We start from the raw sequence: 24255 nt of genomic DNA on the forward strand, positions 1-24255 counted from the left end.
TATGGAGGGGCAAAATCGAACGGGACACCCAAGTTTTCCTGGGGCCGTCCTCGCAGGACGTCCACATGAAGGGGCGGGGAAACCCATATTATCGAAACAAGATGGGCAGCCAAAAAGATGGTGGTCCCCGATTTTTCGCGATAATGGAAACCGAGGACGCTCTTCTCAAAAACGACCAAATCCAAACCATTTGGTCGTGGGAGGAGCCAGCATTTGTAGTGCACTGGTCCCCTTCATATGCCAGGACACCAACAGGGCATCCTAGGGGGCACTGCAGTGGACTTCACAAATTGCTCCCAGTTGCACAGCTCCCTTACCTTGGGTGCTGAGCCCTTCAACCCCCCCCCCCCCAAAACCCACTCTCCACAACTGTACACCACTACCATAGCCCTAAGGGGTGAAGGGGGGCACCTCATGTGGGTACAGTGGGTTTCTGGTGGGTTTTAAAGGGCTCACATTTACTACCACAAGTGTAACAGGTGGGGGGGTGGGCGGGCCTGGGTCCGGCTGCCTGAAGTGCACTGCACCCACTAAAACTGCTCCAGGAACCTGCATACTGCTGTCATGGAGCTGGGTATAACATTTGAGGCTGGCATAGAGGCTGGCAAAAAATGTTTTTAAAATTTTTATTTTTAGGGTGGGAGGGGGGTGGTGACCACTGGGGGAGTAAGGGGAGGTCATCCCCGATTCCCTCCGGTGGTCTTCTGGTCAGTTCGAGCACCATTTTGAGGCTTGGTCGCAAGAAAAAAATGGACCAAGTAAAGTCGGCCAAGTGCTTGTCAGGGACGCCCTTATTTTTTCCATTATCGGCCGAGGATGCTCATGTGTTAGGCATGCCCCAGTCCCGCCTCCGCTACGCTGCCGACACGCCCCCTTGAACTCTGGTCGTCCCCGCAACGGAAAGCAGTTGAGGGCGCCCAAAATCGGCTTTCGATTATGCCGATTTGGGCGCCCCTGAGAGGACGCCCATCTCTCGATTTGTGTCGGAAGATGGGCGCCCTTCTCTTTCAAAAATAAGCCTGATAGTGGAATTAGAAAAAGTGCAGAGAAGGGCGACGAAAATGATAAAGGTGATGGGACGACTTCCCTATGAGGAAAGGCTAAAGCAGCTAGGGCTCTTCAGCTTGGAGAAAAGATGGCTGAGGGGAGATATGATAGAGGTCTATAAAATAATGAGTGGAGTGGAACGGGTAGACGTGAAGTATCCGTTTATGCTTTCCAAAAATACTAGGACTAGGGGGCATGCGATGAAGCTACAAAGTAGTAAATTTAAAATGAATCGGAGAAAATTATTCTTCACTCAACGTGTAATTCAACTCTGGAATTCGTTGCCAGAAAATGTGGTAAAGGCGGTTAGCTTAGCAGAGTTTTAAAAAAAGGTTTGGACAGCTTCCTAAAGGAAAAGTCCATAGACCATTATTAAATTTGACTTGGGGAAATATTTCTGGGATAAGCAGCATAAAATGTTTTGTACTTTTGGGGGGGATCTTGCCAGGTATTTGTGACCTGGATTGGCCACTGCTGGAAGCAGGATGCTGGGCTTGATGGACCTTTGGTCTGTCCTAGTATGGCAATACTTATGTACTTATGATCTCATGTGATCAGAGTCCAAGGTAGTACTGCATACACATATTGGTTCTTTGGACAAAATCTGACCAGTGGTTTCCACTTGACATCTATTATGTATCAGTAATGCCTGTATTATCCTCATTTAGCACCATAATAAAAAAGTAACAAGCAGCAATTATTATGCTCAAACCTCACATTCTCTGCTGAGCCCTCTCTTATAACTGCAAGGATATATCACTCCACTGAGTAAGGCAGCCAACTATACCAAATGGATAGGTTTGTGAACATGAATCATACTCATTCGTTCTTGTAAATTAACACTGGTATCCTGAAGTAAAAGGTTACAGCATGAGGCTGCTATATCGCCCAGCTTCTTTTTAGCTAATGTGGAGGGTGTTTTTGATATGACATCTAAATCCAATTTTGGACGTTTTGCACAAAACGTCCAAAATCCAAATAGGAAAGAAGGTCATTTTCAAAAAGGAAAAACGTCTATTTTTTTTTTTTAATATTGTTTTGAACAAGGTTTTGTGATTTGGACGTTTTGTTTTTTTGCTCCATTTTCGAAAACCCCCCAATTAGTTGCAAAATGTAGAGATTCATGCCATTGGGTTGTAGGAGGGGACAGCATGTTTAGTAGACTGGTCCCCCAGACATTCCAGGAGAGCAATGGGGTACCCTAGAAGGCACTTCTGTGCACTTCATAAAAATGTTTCCAGGTACACATCTCACCTTTGCTCCCTTACCTTGTCCCCTGAGCCCTGCAAAACCCACCCAAAACCCACTGTCGCCCACTACAATAGCCCTTATGGGTGAAGGGGGCACCTATATGTGTGTACATTGGGGTTTTGGTGACCTTGTGAGGGGTCACAGTTTCCACCTGAAGTGTGACAGGTAGAGGGAGATAGGGACCTGGGTCTCGCACTGTGTACTGCACTGACCACTACACTACTCCATGGACCTGCAATGCTGCTCTAATAGAACTGACTTTAACATCTGCAGCTGTCATAGAAGCTGGTAAGTAATATTTTTATTCACATTTTTGGGAGGTTGGAGTGGGTTAGTAACCGCTGGGGGAGTATTGGGGGGTTATCTCTGATTTCCTCCAGTGGTCATCTGGTCATTTAGGGTACCTTTTTGTGCCTTATTCATTCTGAAAACAAGTCTAGACCAAAACTTCTTGGTTTTAGTCCTGGACATTTTTGTTTTGTTCCATTACGGCTTTAAAACGTCCAAGTTTTAGTCATGCCCTAATCCCGCCTTCGAAACATCTCGACACCCCCCCTTGTGATTTGAATGCATTTCTGATGGACTTCATAGAAAAAACGTCTAAAAATAGGTTTCAGAAATACTGATCTGGACGTTTTTGTGAGAAAAACATCCAAATGCTGCTTTATGCCACTTTTTAGACCTTTTTGTTTCTTTTGAAAATGATCCCCTTAGTCTCCTTGCAATGTGCTAATAATGAGGGCAATTTTAAAAAGTTTTTCCATAGATATAAAAGTGGCAATGAAAATTTGCTCTGTCCCTGCTTTGGGAAAAAAGCACGGTTGATCCCAAAAAGTGCTGGGACTCCAAGTGCACACATGGATTTCAATTTGAAATCCCTACAGTGGTTTCAGCTGTGGGACTGTGTCCCTGCTGAAATGCATAGCTAGCCCCTTCAATATGAAAATGAGCTTCCCATGGGGTTTTTAAATTGCTCCATAGATGAGCATTAATGAGCTAATTCAAAAGGGCGCTGCCTAAAGTTAGGTGGCATTTATGTACATATGTGAACACATACATGTATAAATGACAAACGTGCAGCCACACGCTATTCTATAAGTATGTGCATATCTTCAATAGCATGTATTTTGAAGGAGGGCATTCTCATGGGCAGAGGTGAGGCATCCTGCGGTAATTTTGCAATCTGCACACGCAAACCATGTGCTAATAATAATAATTGTTTTACAGAGTGGCGTCTCTGTGCTAATCAGTTAGTGCATCTGCATTACCACATGCTAAGGGCTCCCCTGCTAATCTTGCACTAATCACCTACAAAATAGGTGGCAGAAAGGGCTCTCACGCTAATTTTTGTTAAAGGCCTCATGCTAATCACAACATTAGCACATAGCCATTAATTCAGAAAATGGAAAATCGGCCATTTTCCAGCTGCACTAAAAATGGCCTTGGTGAATAGGAAAGACCTGCGTAAGGGTGTGCTAAGGCCACTTTTTAGAGCAGCTTAGTAAAAAGGACCCCTATAAGTTATAAGTGTATTTCCTGAATCTAGGTCTGAGCATTTATACCAGCTCTATAACTGGCGTATTTATGCCTAAACACATATACGTATACACCCATATATGCCAATTTTCTATAAAAGAAAGAGTAGAGCGGTGCCAGCCTGGTTCCCACCCCTGTGGGTCAGCACTTTACAAAACCAGATCACTTCATAGAAAGAATCCTGAAAGGTAACTTTAAAACAATACAGGAACGTAAGACCTTTGAAGTCAGAATAATTGAATATTTTGACACCCAACAGACAGGACTTAACAAAGATCTGGATTTTCTAGCCCATTATAAACCATAAAGTTGTATTGCTATGTTTATCACCCTCCTCTCACCTATCCACCCCCACCCTGTTAGACTATCTCTGAAATGCTTTCATGTTCCCATGCATACCTCCTACGCACCCCCACCCTGTTAGACTATCAATGAAATGCTTGGATGTTTTACTTATATATACTGTCATCTACCACATTTGCTTATTTCCAATCTGACGAAGAAGGGCAACCTTCGAAAGCTAATCAAGAAATGTATTAAGTTATGTCCAATAAAAAAGGTATCATCTTAATTTCTTTTCCATGTTTTATTTTGTTTGATTTCTATTGATTACCTATAAAAGAAAGAAAGCACCTACTTTCCTTTATGGAAAAGGCTCTAAACAAGTGCACTCTAGGCACCCCTTTATAAAATTGCTCTCTAAGGGCCTCTTTTAGGAAGCCATGCTAATGATTCTTGTGCGGTAAATGAGAGGAAGCACATTCAATTCCAATGGGCTTCCTTTCATTTGCTGCACCAGAATCACTAGCACGGCTTTGTAAAAGAAGCCCTAAGTGACCTATAGATTAGATAGGCTGGGCATGCCTTTTTTTTTTTTTTGTAGAGGACACCACTGGCACAATTGCTCACGAGTTATCCTGCTCCAAAACATTGAACTTTGATTCTCAAAAATCAAAGTATTGATTATTCTAGGCAGAGTGCTAGCAGCAAAAGATAAAAGGGACTTTTTGAGAGGCACCACACATGGAACTCATTAACTTAGAATCCTAACAAATGAATTACAAAACTGGAAAGCTTTAGCATGTTATGCAAGTTATAAGACCAAATATGCAGAATCCTGTTGGTATGAATCTATAGCAACTATTGACATTTTTTAACACATTTTATTTATGCAACTTATACAATAACAAATAAAGCAATAATATTTCTACAGTAATTCTGGAGGATAAATAAATGAATAAAAAAAAAAAGGAAGGCAGAATCTAAGCCTAATCACGAAATACAAGACGAGCAATTTATCAACTAATCAATTAAGGTCCTCAAAAGTGAGGATCCAGTCCAATTGATAATTTATGAGATAGCATCAAGCCCAGAATCCTATTTCAAACAGTGGCCACCAGGTAACAAGTTCCTGATGGGATCCCACAGTCAAAAGATTCCATGCTGCTTCCACCCAAGTCTGACTGGTTAATAATGGTTTATTGACTTTTCCTCCATGAGACGGTCAAATCTTTTTCAAATCCAGCTATGCTAACTGCTTTTACCACATTTTCCGGCAACCAAGTCCAGAGTGTAATCGTGTACTGAGAGAAAACATTTTCTTTGATTTGATTTAAATGTGCTTCTTAGTAACTTCGTGGAGTGGCCCCTAGTCTTTACACTTTTTAAAAAAGTAAATAACCAATCTGCATTTATCTGTTCCACTCCAGTCATGATGTCATAGACCTCTAATCTTCCACTGCCCCAAGTACAAAAACTCAGATTCTGAGCCCACAAGGGACAGAGAAAACACTTGCATATAATAAAAAACATAAATCACTTTGAATGTACCATGGAAAGGTAGTATAACAAATCCTGATCCCTTTATTTTATTTTTTATTTTTGTTACATTTGTACCCCGCGCTTTCCCACTCATGGCAGGCTCAATGTGGTTTACATGGGGCAATGGAGGGTTAAGTGACTTGCCCAGAGTCACAAGGAGCTGCCTGTGCCTGAAGTGGGAATTGAACTCAGTTCCCCAGGACCAAAGTATTTTCCCTTTCCTATCATATCTCCCCTTAGCCACCTCCTGTCCAAGCAGAACAGCCCTAAACCTTCTAGTTTTTCTTCAGACATCTGAGACCCTCTATCATTTTGGATGCCCTTCTTTGTACTTTTTTTTTAGTTCCAGAATTGCACTAAATACTCAAGATAAAGTCACACTATGGAGTGATACAGCGGCATTATGTTATTCTCTACTATATTCTCCATTCCTTCCCTAATAAATCCTAGCACTGTTTGCTTTCTTGGCCACTGCCACACACTGAACAGAGGATTTCAATGTATTTTGTCCATGACACCACCTAGACACTATTCCTGTGTGGTGACTTCTTACATGGAATTTAGCACTGTGTAGCTGTACTCTGAATTATTTTTGACTGTGTGCATCAAGTTGCACTTGTCCACATGGGAGAGGGAACAGACCGGTGCAGCCACGCTAGCAGGCTGACGTTAGCGCCACTGCACCTACCGTCTCCTCTCGAAGTGGCAGAAAGTGCCATCTGCAATGATGACAGCTAGCCTGTGGTAAGGACCCATTCATTAGCTATCACTCACACCAGATTCTGTGACAGTTTGGGTCAATATGAACATCTAAGTTGCTATTTCACAATACAGAAGTTCATGTGTTTTCAAATGGGTGTTTATGTGCCTGCTTTTTCCCCATCCATATTTAGGATTTTTTTTAAACGGATATTCTTGCTCATAAAGCCAGCATATAGATGTCCATTTCACCAACAGGCTCAGTTTCAAAAGAGATAGATGTCCAAAAAGTGACATAAGTCAGCATTTGGACGTTTATCTCACAGAAACGTCCAAATCAGTATTATCAAAACCTCTTTTTGGACGTCTTTCTCTGAAGTCCGCCCAAACCTCAAGGGGGCGTGCTAGGGGTGTGTTCAAGGCGGGACTTGCGTGTTCCTAAGACATGGACGTCTTTCAGCAGTAATGGAACAAAACAAAGACGTCCAAGACTAAGACATTTTGAGCTAGACCTGCTTTTATAACGAATAGCTGCAGTGGGAATTGAACCTACTTCCCCAGGAACAAAGTCTGCGGCACTAACCACTAGACTACTCCTCTACTCCACACAAGATGTGCCCCAAATGACCAGATGATCACTGGAGGGACTCGGGGATCACCTCCCCTTCCTCCCCCAAATCACAAAACATTTTTCCAAACAGCACTTTCAAAAGGAAAAGATAGACTTTTTTTTGTAGAAAAATGACCGTTCCTGTTCTGATTTTGGACATTTTACAAAAAATGTCCAAATTCAGACTTAGATGTCATATCCAAAAATGTCCCCCCCTTGTGCATTTGACTTGCCCAAAGTCACAAGAAGCAGCAGTGGGAATTGAACCCATGTTGCCAGGATCAAAGCCTGACACTAACCATTAAGCCACTCCTCCTCTGTTTTGGACATCTTGCACTTGGATGTCTTTGTGTTTGAAAACGGCCAAAAATCAAAGACGTCCAAATGCAAACACATCCATGGCATTTTTGAAAACAAAGATGGACGTCCATCTTTTTTCAAAAATGACCTTTTCCCCGCCTCTGAATTTGGACGTTTTGCAAAGACGTCCAAATTCCAACTTGGACATTTCTTTCGAAAATAACCCAAGTATTTTAAAACAGGCTCCATATCAGCAGTTCCTGTTCTAAAATGCTACATAAGAACAGCCATATTGGGTCAGACCAGTGGTTCATCCAGCCTAGTATTGTGTTTCCATCAATATATAATTTAGGTCACAAGTACCTTGCAGAAACCCAAATAGTAGCAACATTCCCTGCTACTAATATCAGGGTAAGCAGTGGCTTCTCCATGTCTATCTCAATAGCAGACTAAGGACTTTTCCTCCAGGAACTTTATCCAAACTTTTTTTTTTTTTACCCAAATACTCTAACCACTGTTACCACATCCTCTGGCAATGAGTTCCAGAACATAACTATTCATTGAGTGATAAAATACTTCCTCCTATTTGTTTTAAGAGTCTGTCCAACAAGATAAACTCATTTTATATGATTTGTGATACTTTATATGTATACCCGACTTGATTTGTCCTTGCCATTCTCAGGCCCAGCACTCTTCTTGTACTAAAAGTTCTGAAGCTAACATCGAAGCCCCTTAAAATTTACACTCAAGCCCATCCCTATCTATTCAGTCACGATCAGGGTGTAGACCGTAGAAGTCTGCCCAGCACCGGTTTTGCTTGCCTATTACCGGTGTTGCCACGCAATATCCGCTAAGATACTGTGGATCCATTCCTTCTTTACAGGATTCCTTTGTGTTTATCTCATGCATGTTTGAATTCCATTACCATTTTCATCTCCACCACCTCCCGCGGGAGGGCATTCCACGTATACACCACCCTCTCTGTGAAAAAATACTTCCCGACATTACTCCTGAGTCTGCCCCCTTCAATCTCAATTCACGTCCTCTAGTTCTACCACCTTCTCATCTCCAGAAAAGGTTTGTTTGCAGAGTAATACCATCTTACATATATAAAACTGGTATAACCCTCCTTTTCTAAATTTTTAGCCAAAGAGGACCCAAGTACACTGAACACAACTGGAGAGAGGGGAGAGTTCTGATGCACTCCTGATTTTAAAGACCAGCTTTCAGATAGAACTCCCTGCATTCTAACTCGCTAGGACCTATAAGTCAAGAAGCCCTTTAACCATGAGTAACTTTACCAGTCACCCCAAAGGATTTCAAGAAGTACCCCATGATCAACCATATCGAATGCACTGGACCTAGCAGGTCGTGAAAATGAAATGAAATTTGAAGTGCCGAAAAACTATTAAAAATAAAAGGAAACATAAAGAAAAGAGGCATTACTAACAAAATACTAAAAATATAAGCAGAGGAAGGCAAAAAGAGCTGCATGGGAAGGCACTACGAAGGAAGAAAAAATATGTACTGTGAGAAAAACACTGTGATGGATCCTCCCAGGTCTGTGGAAAAACTAAGACATGTCAGGCAGGAAAGGGAAAACACCAGCGCATGCATGGTGGGATGCTGCTAGAAAATTCTTGGAACTCGCTAGTCAGCGTTCACACTGGTCTCTGTGGGATGATGTCACCCAGATGTGAGGATACAACAGCCTGCTTGTCCTTGGAGTAACACATTTGCACAAATTATTCTGGAAGGGGTGGTGTTGAAGCAATCATGATGGGGAGGGGGGGGGGGACCAAGGGGTCTAAAGGTTAATGAGGGGTGGAGGAGGGCTGAAGACTTGTGTAAGGCTGCACCCTGCAGCCCTGAAAATAATAATCACTAATGCATTGCTTTATTCTGCACTAGTAATGCATAGATTCCACTGTAGCTATTAAAGATCAAATAGCTACTCATTAATTAACCTTTAGGAAGGAAAGAGTACTACACAGGGTACCAGACAACTCAGCCTTGCATTCAGACAAAAGACAAGATTATAAATGGCAGAACAGACATCAGATCAACTATATGGTTTCCTTACTAACAATCCAACCCCCTCATTCTATAACTTTGTGGCTAATCATAGCACTGGTGTCAATAAACATTTCTTATGAAGCGATATTACAGTAGGCTGAATGCATAGATGAAATATATATAACCATGCACCAAAACATTTAGAGGGCAATTCTGTAATGTAGCATCAAGGTGTAGGAACCATAATTGGGTGAGCTTAACAACAATTCCGTAACTGCGTCAGGGTATGCCTAAGCCGTTACAGAATATTAACACAAAGTCGTGTTGGCACACCGAAATGTAGGCACACCCACTTATAACAAGTCAAAGGCTGGTGTAAACTGGCATGCCTATATGCACCATGCAATGCACACAACTGATACAGTTAAGGTGCTGAGTGACTTTGGCGCGTATGTTATAGAACAGTGCCTAGCACTTATGTGCGTAACTGCCAATTATCTCCTCTCAGATACTTGAGATTTTACTTTTATAGTTCAACGGTTTTTATTGATGACATGTCAGATGTACAAATGCAACATTCCAAAATTACATTAATGCTATATCAAACAACCAGAAAAAGGAAAAAAGAGAATAAAAATATATCAATAGCATCCGTCATCACTTTTTTTTCATTATTATCCCCCTCCCCTTTTATTGAGAAATAAACAGCCAGCATTTACCATATCTTATTGAGTACAAATATTCAGCTATTCTCAAGTTTTTCTGTTGTTCCCCCCTCCCCTTATCATATTACTAGCCGTTGAGCCCGTAAAACGGGCTGGTATTGGGGTTTTCCCTCCCCCCCCCCGCAAGGTCACCACCGCTCCCCCCCCCTCGGAGTTGCCGCCGCCACCCCTCCACCCGGCCCGGGCCCTCTCTTCGCTTTTGAACTTACACATCCATTTGCCGAACGCAAGGCACATCAGCTGAGCTGCCGTGGGCCCTTCCTTCTCTGCCTGTGGCCCCGTCCTCCTGTGACGTAACGTCAGCGAGGGTGGGACACAGGCAGAGAAAGAAGGGGCAGCTCAGCTGATGTGCCTTGCTGCGTTCGGCAAATGGATGTGTAAGTTCAGAAGGGAAGAGAGGGCCCGGGCCGGGTGGAGGGGTGGCGGCGGCGACTCCGAGTGGGGGGGGGGGGGGGGGGGGGGAGCGGTAGCAACCTCGGCGGCGCAGTTTCCCTCTCTGTCCCGCCCCCCGTATTGACGCGGGGGCGGGACAGAAAGGGAAGTCTCTACTGCGCATTTGCGAGTGAGTCGGTCACTCGCCGTTTATATGTTTGATATTCAACCTTATGTATTGGGATTTCCACATATAGACATAACCTTAACATATCATCCAACTCAAACATCTACTTGAAACAAACCTCAATATGATCTTTTGATGATAAAAAATATTCTCCCTTCCCCCCCATCCCCCCCTGAGATTTTACTTTTATGTACTGTGGCAAGAAAGATTATTATGTGCCTTAAACCAGTTACTACAATTTCTAAACATATTGACTTAGTTCTCATGACAAAGACAGACACCTATTTTATTTACTGTATGTGTCTCTTGTACAAAGATCAAGGATTCATGTTTAGACTGTTATGAAATGACTATGTTATCTTGTACCCTAGAAATAACCTTGTAATAATTACAAAATACAATAGATTTGCTTTGTGCCTTAGTGGAGGAGAAACCCAATGGCCTGAGAATCAGGTTCAATTCCTACTACACTCCTTGCGATTCTGGGCAAGTCACTTAACCCTTCAATGCCCCAGGTACAAATAAACACCTGTATATAATATGTAAATCCCTTTGATTGTAACCACAGAAAGGCGGTATATCAAATCCCATCCCCTTTCCCTTAGTTCAAGTTACCATTTAAACTGTTGCATTCAGAAATTTCAGCAGGAATCTAGGTCAAAGTATCAGCCTGCCTGTCTGACATTGCTGCCTGGATGTCTCACCACCATCTGAAACTAAACATGACCAAGACTGAGCTTCTTATCTTTTCCCCTAAACCAACCTCTTTTCTTCCCCCACTCTATCTCTGTGGATAACACTCTCATCTTCCCTATTTCATCAGCTCGTAACCTTGGGGTCATCTTCAACTCCTTTCTCTCCTTCTTTGCACATATTCAACAGACTGCTAAAACCTGTCGTTTCTTTCTCTATAATATCACCAAAATTCATCCTTTCCTTTCTGAGCACACTACCAGAATCCTTATCCACATTCTTATCACCTCTCGCTTAGGTTATTGCAACTTGCTTCTCACAGGTCTCCCATGTAGCTATTTCTCTCTTCTTCAATCTGTTCAAAATTCTTCTGCATGACTTATAATCTGCCAATGTCGCTATGCTCATATTAGCCCTCTCCTCAAGTCACTTCATTGGCTCCCTATCTGTTTCCGCATATAGTTCAAACTCCTCTTATTGACTTACAAGTGCATTCATTCTGCAGGTCCTCAGTACCTCTCCACACACTCCTCCCCGGGAACTCCATTCACTGGGTAAATCTCTCTTATCTGCACCCTTCTCCTCCACTAACTCCAGACTCCGTTCCATTTATCTTGCTGCACCATATGCCTGGAATAGACTTCCTGAGCCGGTACATCAAGCTCCATCTCTGGCCGTCTTCAAATCTAGGCTAAAACCCCACCTTTTTGATGCTGCTTTTAACTCCTAACCCTTACTCACTTGTTCAGTACCCATATTTTATCATTCCCACCTTAGTAATTCCCTTATTAAGTAGAGTGGAGGAGTAGCCTAGTGGTTAGTGCAGTGGACTTTGATCCTGGGGAACTGAGTTCAATTTCCACTGCAGCTCCTTGTGACTCTGGGCAAGTCACTTAACCCTCCATTGCCCCTGGTACAAAATAAGTACCTGAACATATGTAAACCGCTTTGAATGTAGTTGCAAAAACCTCAGAAAGGTGGTATATCAAGTCCCATTTCCCTTTCCCATCCCTTATTTGTCCTGTTTGTGTGTCCTAATTAGATTGTAAGCTCTGTTGAGCAGGGACTGTCTCTTCATGTCCAGTGAACAGCGCTGTGTATGTCTAGTAGCACTATAGAAATGATAAGTAGTAGTGTGCACCACACAGATGCAAGGTGATTTCAACTCACGGATAGAGTGGGATTGTGGTGAACATGTATTCTCTAAGCTGTATGGGTAACCAGAATAATGCAACTCCTGAGGAAGAGAAATGAGCTTATGAAATGTCAGTCACATAAACGAAAAAAGGGCAGCATGATGTTTGAAAGCATAGTTGGACCTATCTTTGGAGTTTTTTTTCTTAGAGACAGCAGGAAACCATGCATCAAGAGCAAATACTCTTCCTTGTTTTTCTAATCAAACAAAAAAGTACCCACAAAAGGAACTGGGGTACATATTGGGGGCAATATTCAAAACTTTATAGGTAGTTGCAAAATCTGTGTACTTTTTCCCACATTCTGCAGATTTTCAAAGGGAAAGTAAGTGCATATTTTCCTTTTGAAAACTGCTTAGGAAAAAGTAACCATAGAGATTTCTAGTTACTTTAACAGCAAAACCATTGGCAAGAAAACAATCTGTGTATTTTTACACATGCATAACTGTATATTACTAACACTTCTAACGTAACCACATCACGGTAAAGAATCCAGTAAAATGTGGCTGAAATTTTCAAAAAGCCATTTTAACTACATAAATAGCTTGTGAGAACTGCTCTCAAAGACTGTTAATTTTTAAGTGAAACACTGGGGTTATACTGCTTTAACTTTCTGGCACCACTACATTACCAACAAAAATTTAAATAATGAAAAACAGATTAAAAAAAGATGATCAAAAATGCTGAGTATTTTAAGGCAAATTATAAAGAGAATCCTGATGATTCAACCTAGCACAAATAAAAGCTCTGCAATTGTGTTACATCATAATATTGTCTCACCAGTGCCTTTATATGTTTATTTAAACATTCATATGTGGCCGAGGAGGCATTTATGTGTAAACGTTAAAAAGATCATGCTAAGCTTCCTCTCCTTTACTACAAGTTGTAGATGGTAAAAGTAAATAATGTTCTGGACAATATGCAATAAGGCTCTTTTCACTTACCCTTTCTTCTTTGGATCTGATTGCCCCAGGCAGTTGCAGTGCCCCACAACACCAGTGTGTAATGCTGACCTTTGACTTGCTCCACTGTTAGAACAATTTTCCTTTGTTTTTGACCATTGTAAAGGTATATGGACTCTGCACGCAGAACAGATACAATTACTGCTCATTAATCTGGGGTATGCTAATAGGTCCAGTACATCTAATCACAAGCAAAGATCATTACTGACAAGTTGCAGGAGGGTTTTTAATAGGCTCCATGAGAATTTGGAGTAGTGTTAGGAACGATCCACTTGATTCACTCTAAGATTTAAAATTAAATGTACATTTTCTTTTTGATTCAAAGTTATTTCTCTGGTTGAAGGTGTATAAGCTAACATAAAAGCCCTGTACACCATAGGAGGGACAGGTTGACTTGTCTCTTTAAAAGATGATCACCTTTCCTACAAAAGCTACACTGGCTACCAGTACTTTACAGGGCCAAATTTAAGGCTCCATCTTTGATTTCCCAGGTTCTCACACAAAATGGGCTACAGTAAAGCGAAGTTTCTTACCTGAAGCAGGTATTCTCCGAGGACAGCAGGATATTCTCACGTGTAGGTGACGTCACGTCGGCCCCCGGAGGATTTTAGCAAAAAATCTCAGAAGTCTCTTCTGGAGTGTTCCACTGCGCGAGGCGCCCGTACTGCGCATGTGCGAACACGATTTCCCACCCGTTGCGCGGTCACACTCCTCAGTTGAATCCAATAGATGAAAAGAAATAAACTCCAAAGGGGAGGTGGGTTTGTGAGAATATCCAGCCTGCTGTCCTCGGAGAATACCCTAGTAGCGCTTTAGAAATGTTAAGTAGTAGTAGTAGTAGAATACCTGCTTCAGGTAAGAAACTTCGCTTTCTCCGAGGACAAGCAGGCTGATATTCTCACATGTGGGGTATCCCTAGCCCCCAGGCTCACTCAAAACAACAAACATTGGTCAATTGGACCTCGCAACAGCGAGGGCATAACAAAGATTGACCTGAAACAAAAAACATCTAACTGAGAGTGCAGCCTGGAACGGAATAAAAATGGGCCTAGGAGGGTTGGAGTTGGATTCTAAACCCCAAACAGATTCTGCAGCACCGACTGCCCAAACCGACTGTCGTGTCAACTGTCCTGCTGAAGGCAGTAGTGAGATGTGAATGTGTGGACTGATGACCACATCAGCCTTGCAGATCTCTTCAATAGTGGCTGACCTTAGATGAGCCACTGACGCAGCCATGGCTCTAACATTATGAGCCGTGACATGGCCCTCTAAAGCCAGCCCAGCTTCGGCATAAGTGAAGGAAATGCAATCTGCTAGCCAATTGGATATGGTGCGTTTCCCGACAGCAACTCCCCTCTTGTTGGGATTAAAAGAAATAAAAAACTGGGTGGACTGTCTGTGGGGGCTTGTCCGCTCCACGTAAAAGGTCAATGCTCTTTTGCAGTCCAAAGTGTGCAGCTTGCTTTCGCCAGGACTTGTATATGGACGGGGAAAAATACTGGCAAGACAATTGACTGGTTCAGATGAAACTCCGACACCACCTTTGGCAAGAACTTAGGGTGCGTCCGGAGGACTACTCTGTTATGATGAAATTTAAGATAAGGAGCATGAACTACCAGAGCCTGGAGCTCACTGACCCTACCAGCTGAAGTAATAGCCACCAAGAAAATGACCTTCCAGGTCAAATACTTAGATGGCAGGAATTCAGTGTCTTGAAAGGGGGTTTCATCAGCTGGGAGAGAACGACACTGAGATCCCATGACACTGGAGGAGGTTTGACAGGGGGCTTTGACAAAAGCAAACCTCACATGAAGCGAACAACTAAAGCTGTCCAGAGATAGGCTGACTCTCTACACGTTGATGATAAGCACTAATTGCACTAAGATGAACCCTTACTGAGTTGGTCTTAAGACTAGACTCTGATAAGTGCAGAAGGTATTCAAGCTAGGTCTGTGTAGGACAAGAAAGGTGATCTAGGGCCCTGCTGTCAAACCTCTTCCATTTAAAAGAGTAACACCGTTTAGTGGAATCTTTCCTGGAAGCAAGCAAGACTCGGGAGACACCCTCAGAAAGACCCAAAGAGGCAAATTCTAAGCTCTCAACATCCAGGCCATGAGAGCCAGAGACTGGAGGTTGGGATGTAGAAGCACCCCCTCATTCTGAGTAATGAGGATTGGAAAACACTCCAATCTCCACGGTTCTTCGGCGGACAACTCCAGAAGAAAAAGGAACCAGATCTGACGCGGCCAAAAAGGCGCAATCAGAATCATGGTTCCGCGGTCTTGCTTGAGTTTCAGCAAAGTCTTCCCCACCAGAGGTATGGGAGGATACGCGTACAGAAGGCCTGTTCCCCAATGAAGGAGAAAGGCATCCGATGCTAGCCTGCCGTGGGCCTGTAGTCTGGAACAGAACTGAGAGACCCTGTGATTGAATTGAGTGGCAAAAAGATCCACCAAGGGGGTGCCCCAAGCTCGGAAGATCTTTCTGGCGACAGCCATGCTCAGTGACCACTCGTGAGGTTGCATTATCCTGCTCAACCTGTCAGCCAGACTGTTTACGCCGGCCAGATAAACGGCTTAGAGAAACATGCCGTGTTGGTGAGCACAAAGCCATATCTGCACAGCTTCTTGACACAGAGGGCGAGATCCGGTGCCCTCTTGCTTGTTTGTGTAGTACATCGCAACCTGATTGTCTGTTTGAATCAGAATAATTTGGTTGGATAACCGATCTCTGAAAGTCTTTAGAGCGTTCCAGATCGCTTGCAACTCCAGGAGGTTGATCTGAAGATGCTTTTCCTGAAGGGACCAAGTTCCTTGAGTGTGAAGCCCATCTACATGCGCTCCCCACCCGAGGAGGGATGCATCCGTCGTCAGCACTTTTCGTGGCTGAGGAATTTGGAATGGGCGCCACAAAACCAGATTGGATCGAATTGTCCACCACTGAAGTGAATTTCGAAAGTCGATGGACAGCTGGATAACATCCTCTGGATTCCCTGTAGCTTGAAACCACTGGGAAGCTAAGGTCCACTGAGCCGATCTCATGTGAAGACATGCCATGCGAGTTACATGAACTGTGGAAGCCATGTGCCCCAGAAGTCTCAACATCTGCCGAGCTGTGATCTGCTGAGACGCTTGAACCTTGGAGACTAGAGACAGAAGGTTGTCTGCTCTTGGCTTGGGAAGATAGGCACAAGCTGTCTTCGTGCACAACAGAGCCCCTATGAATTCCAATTTTTGAACTGGGTTGAGTTGGGACTTTGGGTAATTGATGACAAACCCTAGTAGCTCCAGGACTTGAATAGTCATCCGCATGGACTGTAAAGCCCCGTCGTAGGAGGTGCTCTTCACCAGCCAATCGTCCAGATAAAGGAACACATGCACTCCCAGTCTGCGTAAAGACGCTGCAACAACTGCCAGGCACTTGGTAAAGACCCTGGGCGCAGATGCCAAGCCAAAAGGCAGCACACAGTACTGAAAGTGCTGCGTTCCCAGCCGAAACCGCAGATACTTCCTATGAGCTGGAAGTATCGAGATGTGAGTGTAAGCATCCTTTAAGTCCAGAGAGCATAGCCAATCGTTTTCCTGAATCATGGGAAGAAGGGTGCCCAGGGAAAGCATCCTGAAATTTTCTCGAACCAGAGATATTTGTTCAGGCCCCTTAGGTCTAGGATGGGACGCATCCCCCCTGCCTTCTTTTCCACAAGGAAGTACCTGGAATAGAATCCCAGCCCATCTTGCCCTAGTGGAACGGGCTCGATTGCATTGGCGCTGAGAAGGGTGGAGAGCTCCTCTGCAAGTACCTGCTTGTGTTGAGAGCTGAAGGACTGAGCTCCCGGTGGGCAATTTGGAGGCTTGGTTTCCAGATTGAGGGTGTATCCTAACCAGACTATTTGAAGAACCCACCGGTCGGAGGTTATCAGAGGCCACCTTTGGTGAAAACATTTTAACCTCCCCCCGACAGGCAGATCGCACGGCACTGACACATTTATGGTGGCTATGCTCAACTGGAGCCAGTCAAAAACCTGTCCCTGGTTTTTGCTGGGGAGCTGCAGGGGCCTGTTTGGGCACACGCTGTTGACGAGAACGAGCATGCTGTGGCAGAGCATGAACCGGCTGTCGAGAAGTAGGAGTGTACTTACGGCCCCTAGAGGCGTAAGGCGCACTTCTCTTCCCTTTAAAAAACTTCCTAGATGAGGAAGCAGATGCAGAAGGCGCCCGGCGGGAGAGAGTCCATAGCTTTCACGCTGATAGAGATGATCAATCAACTCTTCGACCTTCTCACCGAAAAGATGATCCCCCGGCAAGGGATATCCGCAATTTTCTGCTGAGTTTGTTCCTCCAGGTTAGAGGCATGCAGCCATGAGAGTCTGCGCATCACTATACCCATAGCAGAAAATCTGGATGTCACATCGCAAGTATCGTAAATGCCCCTGGACAGGAACTTGCGACACGCCTTCTGCTGCCTGACCACTTGGTGAAAAAGCTCGGCCTGCTCCGGTGGGAGTGCATCAACCAAGCTCTCAAGCTGCCGCACTGAGTTCCGTAAATGAATGCTCATGAAGAGCTGGTAAGACTGAATTTTGGAAGCGAGCATGCCAGCCTGATACGCCTTCCTCCCAAAAGAATCCAAGGTTCTATGTTCTCGCCCTGGGGGCGCCGAGGCAAAGTTCCTAGAACTCTTAGCTCTTCTGAGAGCGGAATCCACCACCGCAGAGTCATGAGGCAACTGAGGCCGGACAAAACTGGGTTCCCCGTGGATCTGATACTGGGATTCAGCCTTTTTGGGAATAGTTGGACAAGAAAGAGGCTTCTCCCAGTTCCTCATCAGCACTTCCCTGAGTGTATCATGAAAAGGAGCTGTGGTAGAAGACTTAGGTGGAGATGGATAATCCAGGAACTAGAGCATCTTGGCCCTGGGTTCATCCACAGTCTCCACAGGGAAGGGAATGGCCTCAGACATTTCCTGCACAAAAGATGAAAAAGACAAGCTCTCCGGAGGGGAGAGCTGTCTCTGAGGTGAGGGGGTCGAATCAGATAGAAGACCCAGAGAATCCTCGGCAGAGAAAACTCCACGACCCCCATCTTCATCAGATGAGCCATCATCGAATGGGGCTAACAACTCAGAAAGAGCAGCCCGGATCCGAGCCTGTCTCGACATGGAGGTGCGGTGACCTCGATGACGGTGTCGAGAAGTCGACTCCGGTGAAGCTTCCTCCATCGAAGACAATGGAGAGTCGACCCGGGAGGCTGCCGACCCCGATACCGGAAGCGGTACCGGAGAAGGAGACCTCACCACCAGCGAAAGGCACGGTACCTCCGGTGCCGGGCGCTAATGGTGCAGCACCGCTTCCATGAAATCAGGAAAAATAGCCTTGATGCGCTCATCTACAGAAGCTGTCGGGGAAGGCTGCGGTGCCGAATCTGCAGAGGCAGAATCTGCAGAGGCTGGGGAGCCGGTACCGGGCTGCCAGACGACCTGCGCGTCGATACCTCCATAACAGAGGGAGAGCGATCCTCTCGGCATCGACGCTTCTCGGGTACCGAATGCTTCGATGACTCGGAGCTCGCTGTACCGTGTTGAGGAGAATGATGATGGTGCTTCTTGGCCTTCACCCGGCGCCCATCATACAGACTCCTTGGTACCGGTGAGGAAGACGTAGAATCCATACGCTTCCTCGGGGCCGGGTCCGATAGAGGTCGGTCCCGGGGGGCCTGCAAAGCAGGAGGCGCCGACCCGCTCGATGCATCACTGCTCCCAGCGTGCATCGGTCTCTTGGCAGCCTGTACCTGGTCTCCCGATGCCAACGCTGCCCTCGACGTCGACGGTACCGATGTCGACGCAGACGTCGAGGTACCAGACCCAAAAAGCTTTTCTCTTTGGGCCTCTCTAGAAAGCTGAGTGCGCTTTTTCATTTTTAGGCACAACTTACAGCTTTCCTGAAGATGGTTGGGCCCAAGGCACTGAAGGCACCAGGAGTGCGGATCAGTGCCAGAGATGGTCCGGTTGCAGCGGGCACATAGCTTGAAGCCACTGGGCGTCTTCGATGACATCGCGGGAAAAATCACCTCCGCGAAATGAAAGGACGCGATTGTGTCAGAAAAAAAAAAAAAAGATACAAAAAAGGGGAAAAACCCGATCGAGCGACCTAAGAACGGTCACAACGAAGAAGAAAGGAAACTTATAAACGAAAAACCTAAGAAATAACGGAACTTTTTTTTTTTTTTTTTAATAAACTCACAAAGTCACTGAAAACAGCAGCAAAAGAAAGAAACTTCTTCTCCAGGGGCGAAGGAAAAACACGAAGCGTGATACGAACTCCGTGTCTTCTCAGACGCGGAAAAGAAAAAACTGAGGAGCGTGACTGCGTGACGGGCAGGAAATCGTGTTCGCGCAATATGGGCACCTCGCGCGGTGGAACACTCCAGAAGAGACTTCTGCGATATTCTGCTAAACTCCTCCAGGGGCTGACGTGACGTCACCCACACGTGAGAATATCAGCCTGCTTGTCCTCGGAGAACTATTTTCCCCAACCAACATTTTCTATTGTGGGAAGGACTGTGGAAGACAGGAGAGCTAAACTGAATCCTGAGATTGCTGATGACTTACTATTCATCCACAGATTTAAAAAATCATAACAGTACTTCATAGGGCATATTTCTCCCTCACTAGGGAACTGGATTTGGGTTCCTTGGGATAGTAGAAGTCAACTATTGTTGGGATTGTAAGTGTAGATGGTGGTGGTGGGGGGTTATTATAGTTGCCTGTCATTATTATTGTTTTCTATAAAAGCAGCCGTTGTACAGAACTAACACTAACAAATAAGCAGGCCTGGTGTGAAGATGCAGCCTGGAACAGAAAAGAACAGGCCTAGGGGGGTGGAGTTGGATTCTAGACTCCAAACAAATTCTGGACTGCCTGCCTAAATAGGCAGTCACATCGGGTATTTTGTTCCAGACAGTAGTGAGATGTGAATGTGTGGAGTGCAGACCATGCTGCAGCTCTGCAAATTTCTTCATGGGAGACTGACCTCAAGTGGGCTACCAGCACAGCCATAATTTTGACACTGTGAGCCGTGACATGACCCTCTAAGGTTAGCACAGCCTGGGCATAAGTGAAAGAGTTGCAGTCTGCTAGCCAATTGGATAAAGTGTGCTTATTTAAGGCTGCCCCCATCATGTTTGGGTCAAAAGAAAACAGAAAGCTGGGTGGCTGGTCTATGTTCTTTAGTCCACGACAGACAGAAGGCTAAGGCTCACTTGTAGTCCAAGGTGTACAACAGTGTGCTTTCGCCACAATGGGCATGAGGTTTTGGGAAAAATGTTGGCAGGATGATGGACTGATTAGGATGGAAATCCGACACCACCTTAGGAAGGAACTTAGGATTTGTACAGAGAACTATTCTGTTATGGTGAAACTTTGTGTAAGATGGATCAGATAGTAGGGCCTGCAGCTTACTGATCCTGCGAGCTGAAGTGATTGTCACAAAAAACGAGACCTTCCAGGTCAGAAATTTCAAATAACAGTCCTCAAGTGACTCACAAGGAACTTTCATCAGCTCGGAGAGGATGACATTGAGGTCCCATGACAACTAGAGGCAGAATCAATGTGGCCAGGGCATTGTTTCACCCTGGAGTACATAATTCAGGTCTAAGGGATCTTAGAGATGAAAAAAATTACATGTATATTTGGGATAAACTGTCAATAACTTTCTTTTGCCAATTATTTTGTGAACATCTGCTTTTGACAGCTGACATTTTACATTTTTCCTATTTATCTTCCAGAGACCAAATTTATTTTAAATGAATACAGTCTATGACACCGCCAGCTGAGAAGTGGATTCAGAAAAGGACATCTTTACAAACAGGGAGAATAGGGCTATTGTAAAAGTCATACTTGTTATCCAGCTAAAGAAAAAGAAATTGTAGCACATAATAGGATAAAAAGAAAAGGAGCATTAGAAATAACACTAAAACTTTAAGTTATTCAATCAAAAAACAGGCATGATACATGCTTAGCAATCTTAACTTGTACTGGTGCCTTACAAAGGGGTTCATTTTCAAAGCACTTAGAGACTTACAAAGTTGCGTGGAAGGGCATAATCGAAAGGGACGCCCAAGTTTTGTTGAGGACATCCTCCTACAATGTCCCAATGGAGGGGCGGGGAAACCCATATTATCGAAACAAGATGGATGTTCATCTTTGGTTTCGAGAATACGGTCAGGGACACCCCAATCTTGAAATTTAGGTCGTCTTTAGAGATGGTTGTCCCTAGACTTGGTCGTTTCTGATTTTCGGTGATAATGGAAACCAAGGATGCCCATCTCAGAAACGACCAAATGCCAGCATTTGTAGTGCACTGGTCCCCTTGACATGCCAGGACAGCAACCCGGCACCCTAGGGGGCACTGCAGTGGACTTATAAAATGCTCCTAGGAACATAGCTCCCTTACCTTGTGTGCTGAGCCCCCCAAACCCCACCTAAAACCCACTACCCACAACTGTACACCACTACCATAGCCCTTACAGGTGAAGGGGGGCACCTACTACTACTTATCATTTCTATAGAGCTATAAGGCATACGCAGCGCTGTACACGATACACAAAAAGACAGTCCCTGCTCAAAGAGCTTACAATCTAGATAAGACAGGTAAACAGACAGAACAATAAGGGTAAGGGAATAAAGAGGTGAGCATAAAAGGAAAGGGCAAGTGAGTAGTGGTTAGGAGTCAAAAGCAGTGGTGAAGAGGTGGGCTTTAAGTTTGGACTTGAAAACGGCCAAAGTCGGGGCTAGACGTACAGGCTCGGGTAGTCTATTCCAGGCATGAGAGGTGCAGCAAGATAAAAGGAACGGAGTCTGGAATTAGCAGTAGAGGAGAAGAGGACAGATAAGAGAGATTTATCTACAGAACGAAGTACCTGAGGGGGGGCGTAGGGAGAGACAAGAGTGGAGAGGTACTGGGGAGCGGCAGAGTGAATGCACTTATAGGTTAATAAGAGAAGTTTGAACTGAATGCGGAAATGGATAGGAAGCCAGTGAAGTGACTTAAGGAGAGGGCTAATGTGAGCATAACGACTTTGGCGGAAAATGAGTCGCGCAGCAGAGATTTGGACTGATTGAAGAGGAGAGAGATGGCTAAGAGGGAGGCCTGTGAGAAGCAGGTTAGAATAATCAAGACGAGAGGTGATAAAAGTGTGGATAAGGGTTCTCGTAGAGTGCTCAGAGATCTGGTTTGTGGTGGGTTTAAGGGGGCTCGCTGTTTCCTCCACAAATGTAACAGGTAGGGAGGGGAATGAGCCTGGATCCGCCTGCCTGAAGTGCACTGCACCCACTAAACCTGCTCCAGGGACCTGCATACTGCTGTGATGGACCCGAGTATGACATCTGAGGCTGGGATAGAAGCTGGCAAAAAATATTTTTAAATATGTTTTTTGAGGGTGGGAGGGGTTAGTGACCACTGGGGGAGTAAGGGGAGGTCATCCCCGATTCTCTCTGGTGGTCATCTGGTCATTTCAGCCACCTTTTTGTGCCTTGGTCGTAAGAAAAATAGGACCAGGTAAAGTCGTCCAAGTGCTCGTTAGGGACGCCCTTTTTTTTCCATTATGGGTCGAAGACGTCCATGTGTTAGGCACTCCCAAGTCCCGCCTTCGCTACGCCTCCTTGAACTTTGGCCGTCCCTGCGACGGAAAGAAGTTGGGGCCACCCAAAATCGGGTTTCAATTATACCGATTTGGACGACCCTGTGAGGACGCCCATCTTCCGATTTGTGTCGAAAGAAGGGCGTCCTTCTCTTTCAAAAATGCGCCTGATAGTAACCTGTGGAACTTTGCAAGTTTAAGTGCTCTGAAAATACGCCTCCAAGTGTCACATTTTATTGTTTCTATTTACTTTCTTTTAATGATCAATTGCTGTTGAAATTGTATACATGCATATTTTTAAAATGCACAAACCTGTATGACTTGAAATATCAATCTTCCTTATTATTTTTTATTTTGTCTTCTGCCCATTATATTACTCTTCTAATTGTATTCTCTATTTTCTTACAGGTTTTTTCCCCTCTATGTACTGACATTTATAATGCAATTAATTTGAACTCTAACCAGGCAAACCAGATTGATTTTGAGTGCAAATGGGAAAAGTTTTGAAATTCAATTTTGTATTGGATTTTTGAGAAATCAGAAGAGAATCTACCAAATTTGATGAAATTCAAACATAACATTTTTTCAAAACTGAAGCAAATTATTTGAAACCACTTTAGATTTCTTACAAATGTTTCAGTAAACCAATTTGGAAAACTCACATAATTCTTCACCTTTGTGAACCGCTTAATTAACTTAGCCTGAAGAACTTCATGTGTCTCCAGCTACAACCCAGTTAAAAAAAACAAAACAGACAATCACAAAGAGTTTGTGTGCATTAAAATCCACATTAATTTTGGTTTCTCAGTAAATCACAACAGCACAATAGATCAAATTACCTGTCAATACAATGATGTTCATAATTTTTAGTACTGAATGTACCAAAATATCAGGCTGCAACTGACTTAAGTGCACATGCTGTACATGTTCCAAGCTCTGAGGCTGCCGCTCAGGGAGATCCAACAGGTAGGAATGCTTTGAAGACACATAAGCCAATAAATCACGGATGGCTGTGATATCCACTGTGTCAAATTATAAACAAAGCAAGCAAGAAAAAAAAAATATGCTTCATATGAGCTTTTTCTACTTCTTAGAAAGATGACACAGTATTATAAGAATCACAAAATATCAGGCTGCAACTGACTTGTGCACATGCTGTACATGTTCCAAGCTCTGAGGCTGCTGTTAAGGGAGGTTCAGGTAGGAAT

General features: G+C 44.3%; 1 protein-coding gene across 1 annotated transcript in view; it reads right to left on the reverse strand.

Annotated features, from left to right (window-relative positions):
* The window catches only part of SHLD2 (shieldin complex subunit 2), a 129279-nt gene that overhangs the window by 35490 nt on the left and 69534 nt on the right, over positions 1 to 24255 (reverse strand). Inside the window, 2 exon segments of the mRNA XM_030203299.1 lie at positions 13395 to 13529; positions 23887 to 24069. Of these exon segments, the coding sequence (XP_030059159.1) occupies positions 13395 to 13529; positions 23887 to 24069 (318 nt within the window).

Source organism: Microcaecilia unicolor, chromosome 5, assembly GCF_901765095.1.
Source record: "Microcaecilia unicolor chromosome 5, aMicUni1.1, whole genome shotgun sequence".
Taxonomy (NCBI): Eukaryota; Metazoa; Chordata; class Amphibia; order Gymnophiona; family Siphonopidae; genus Microcaecilia; species Microcaecilia unicolor.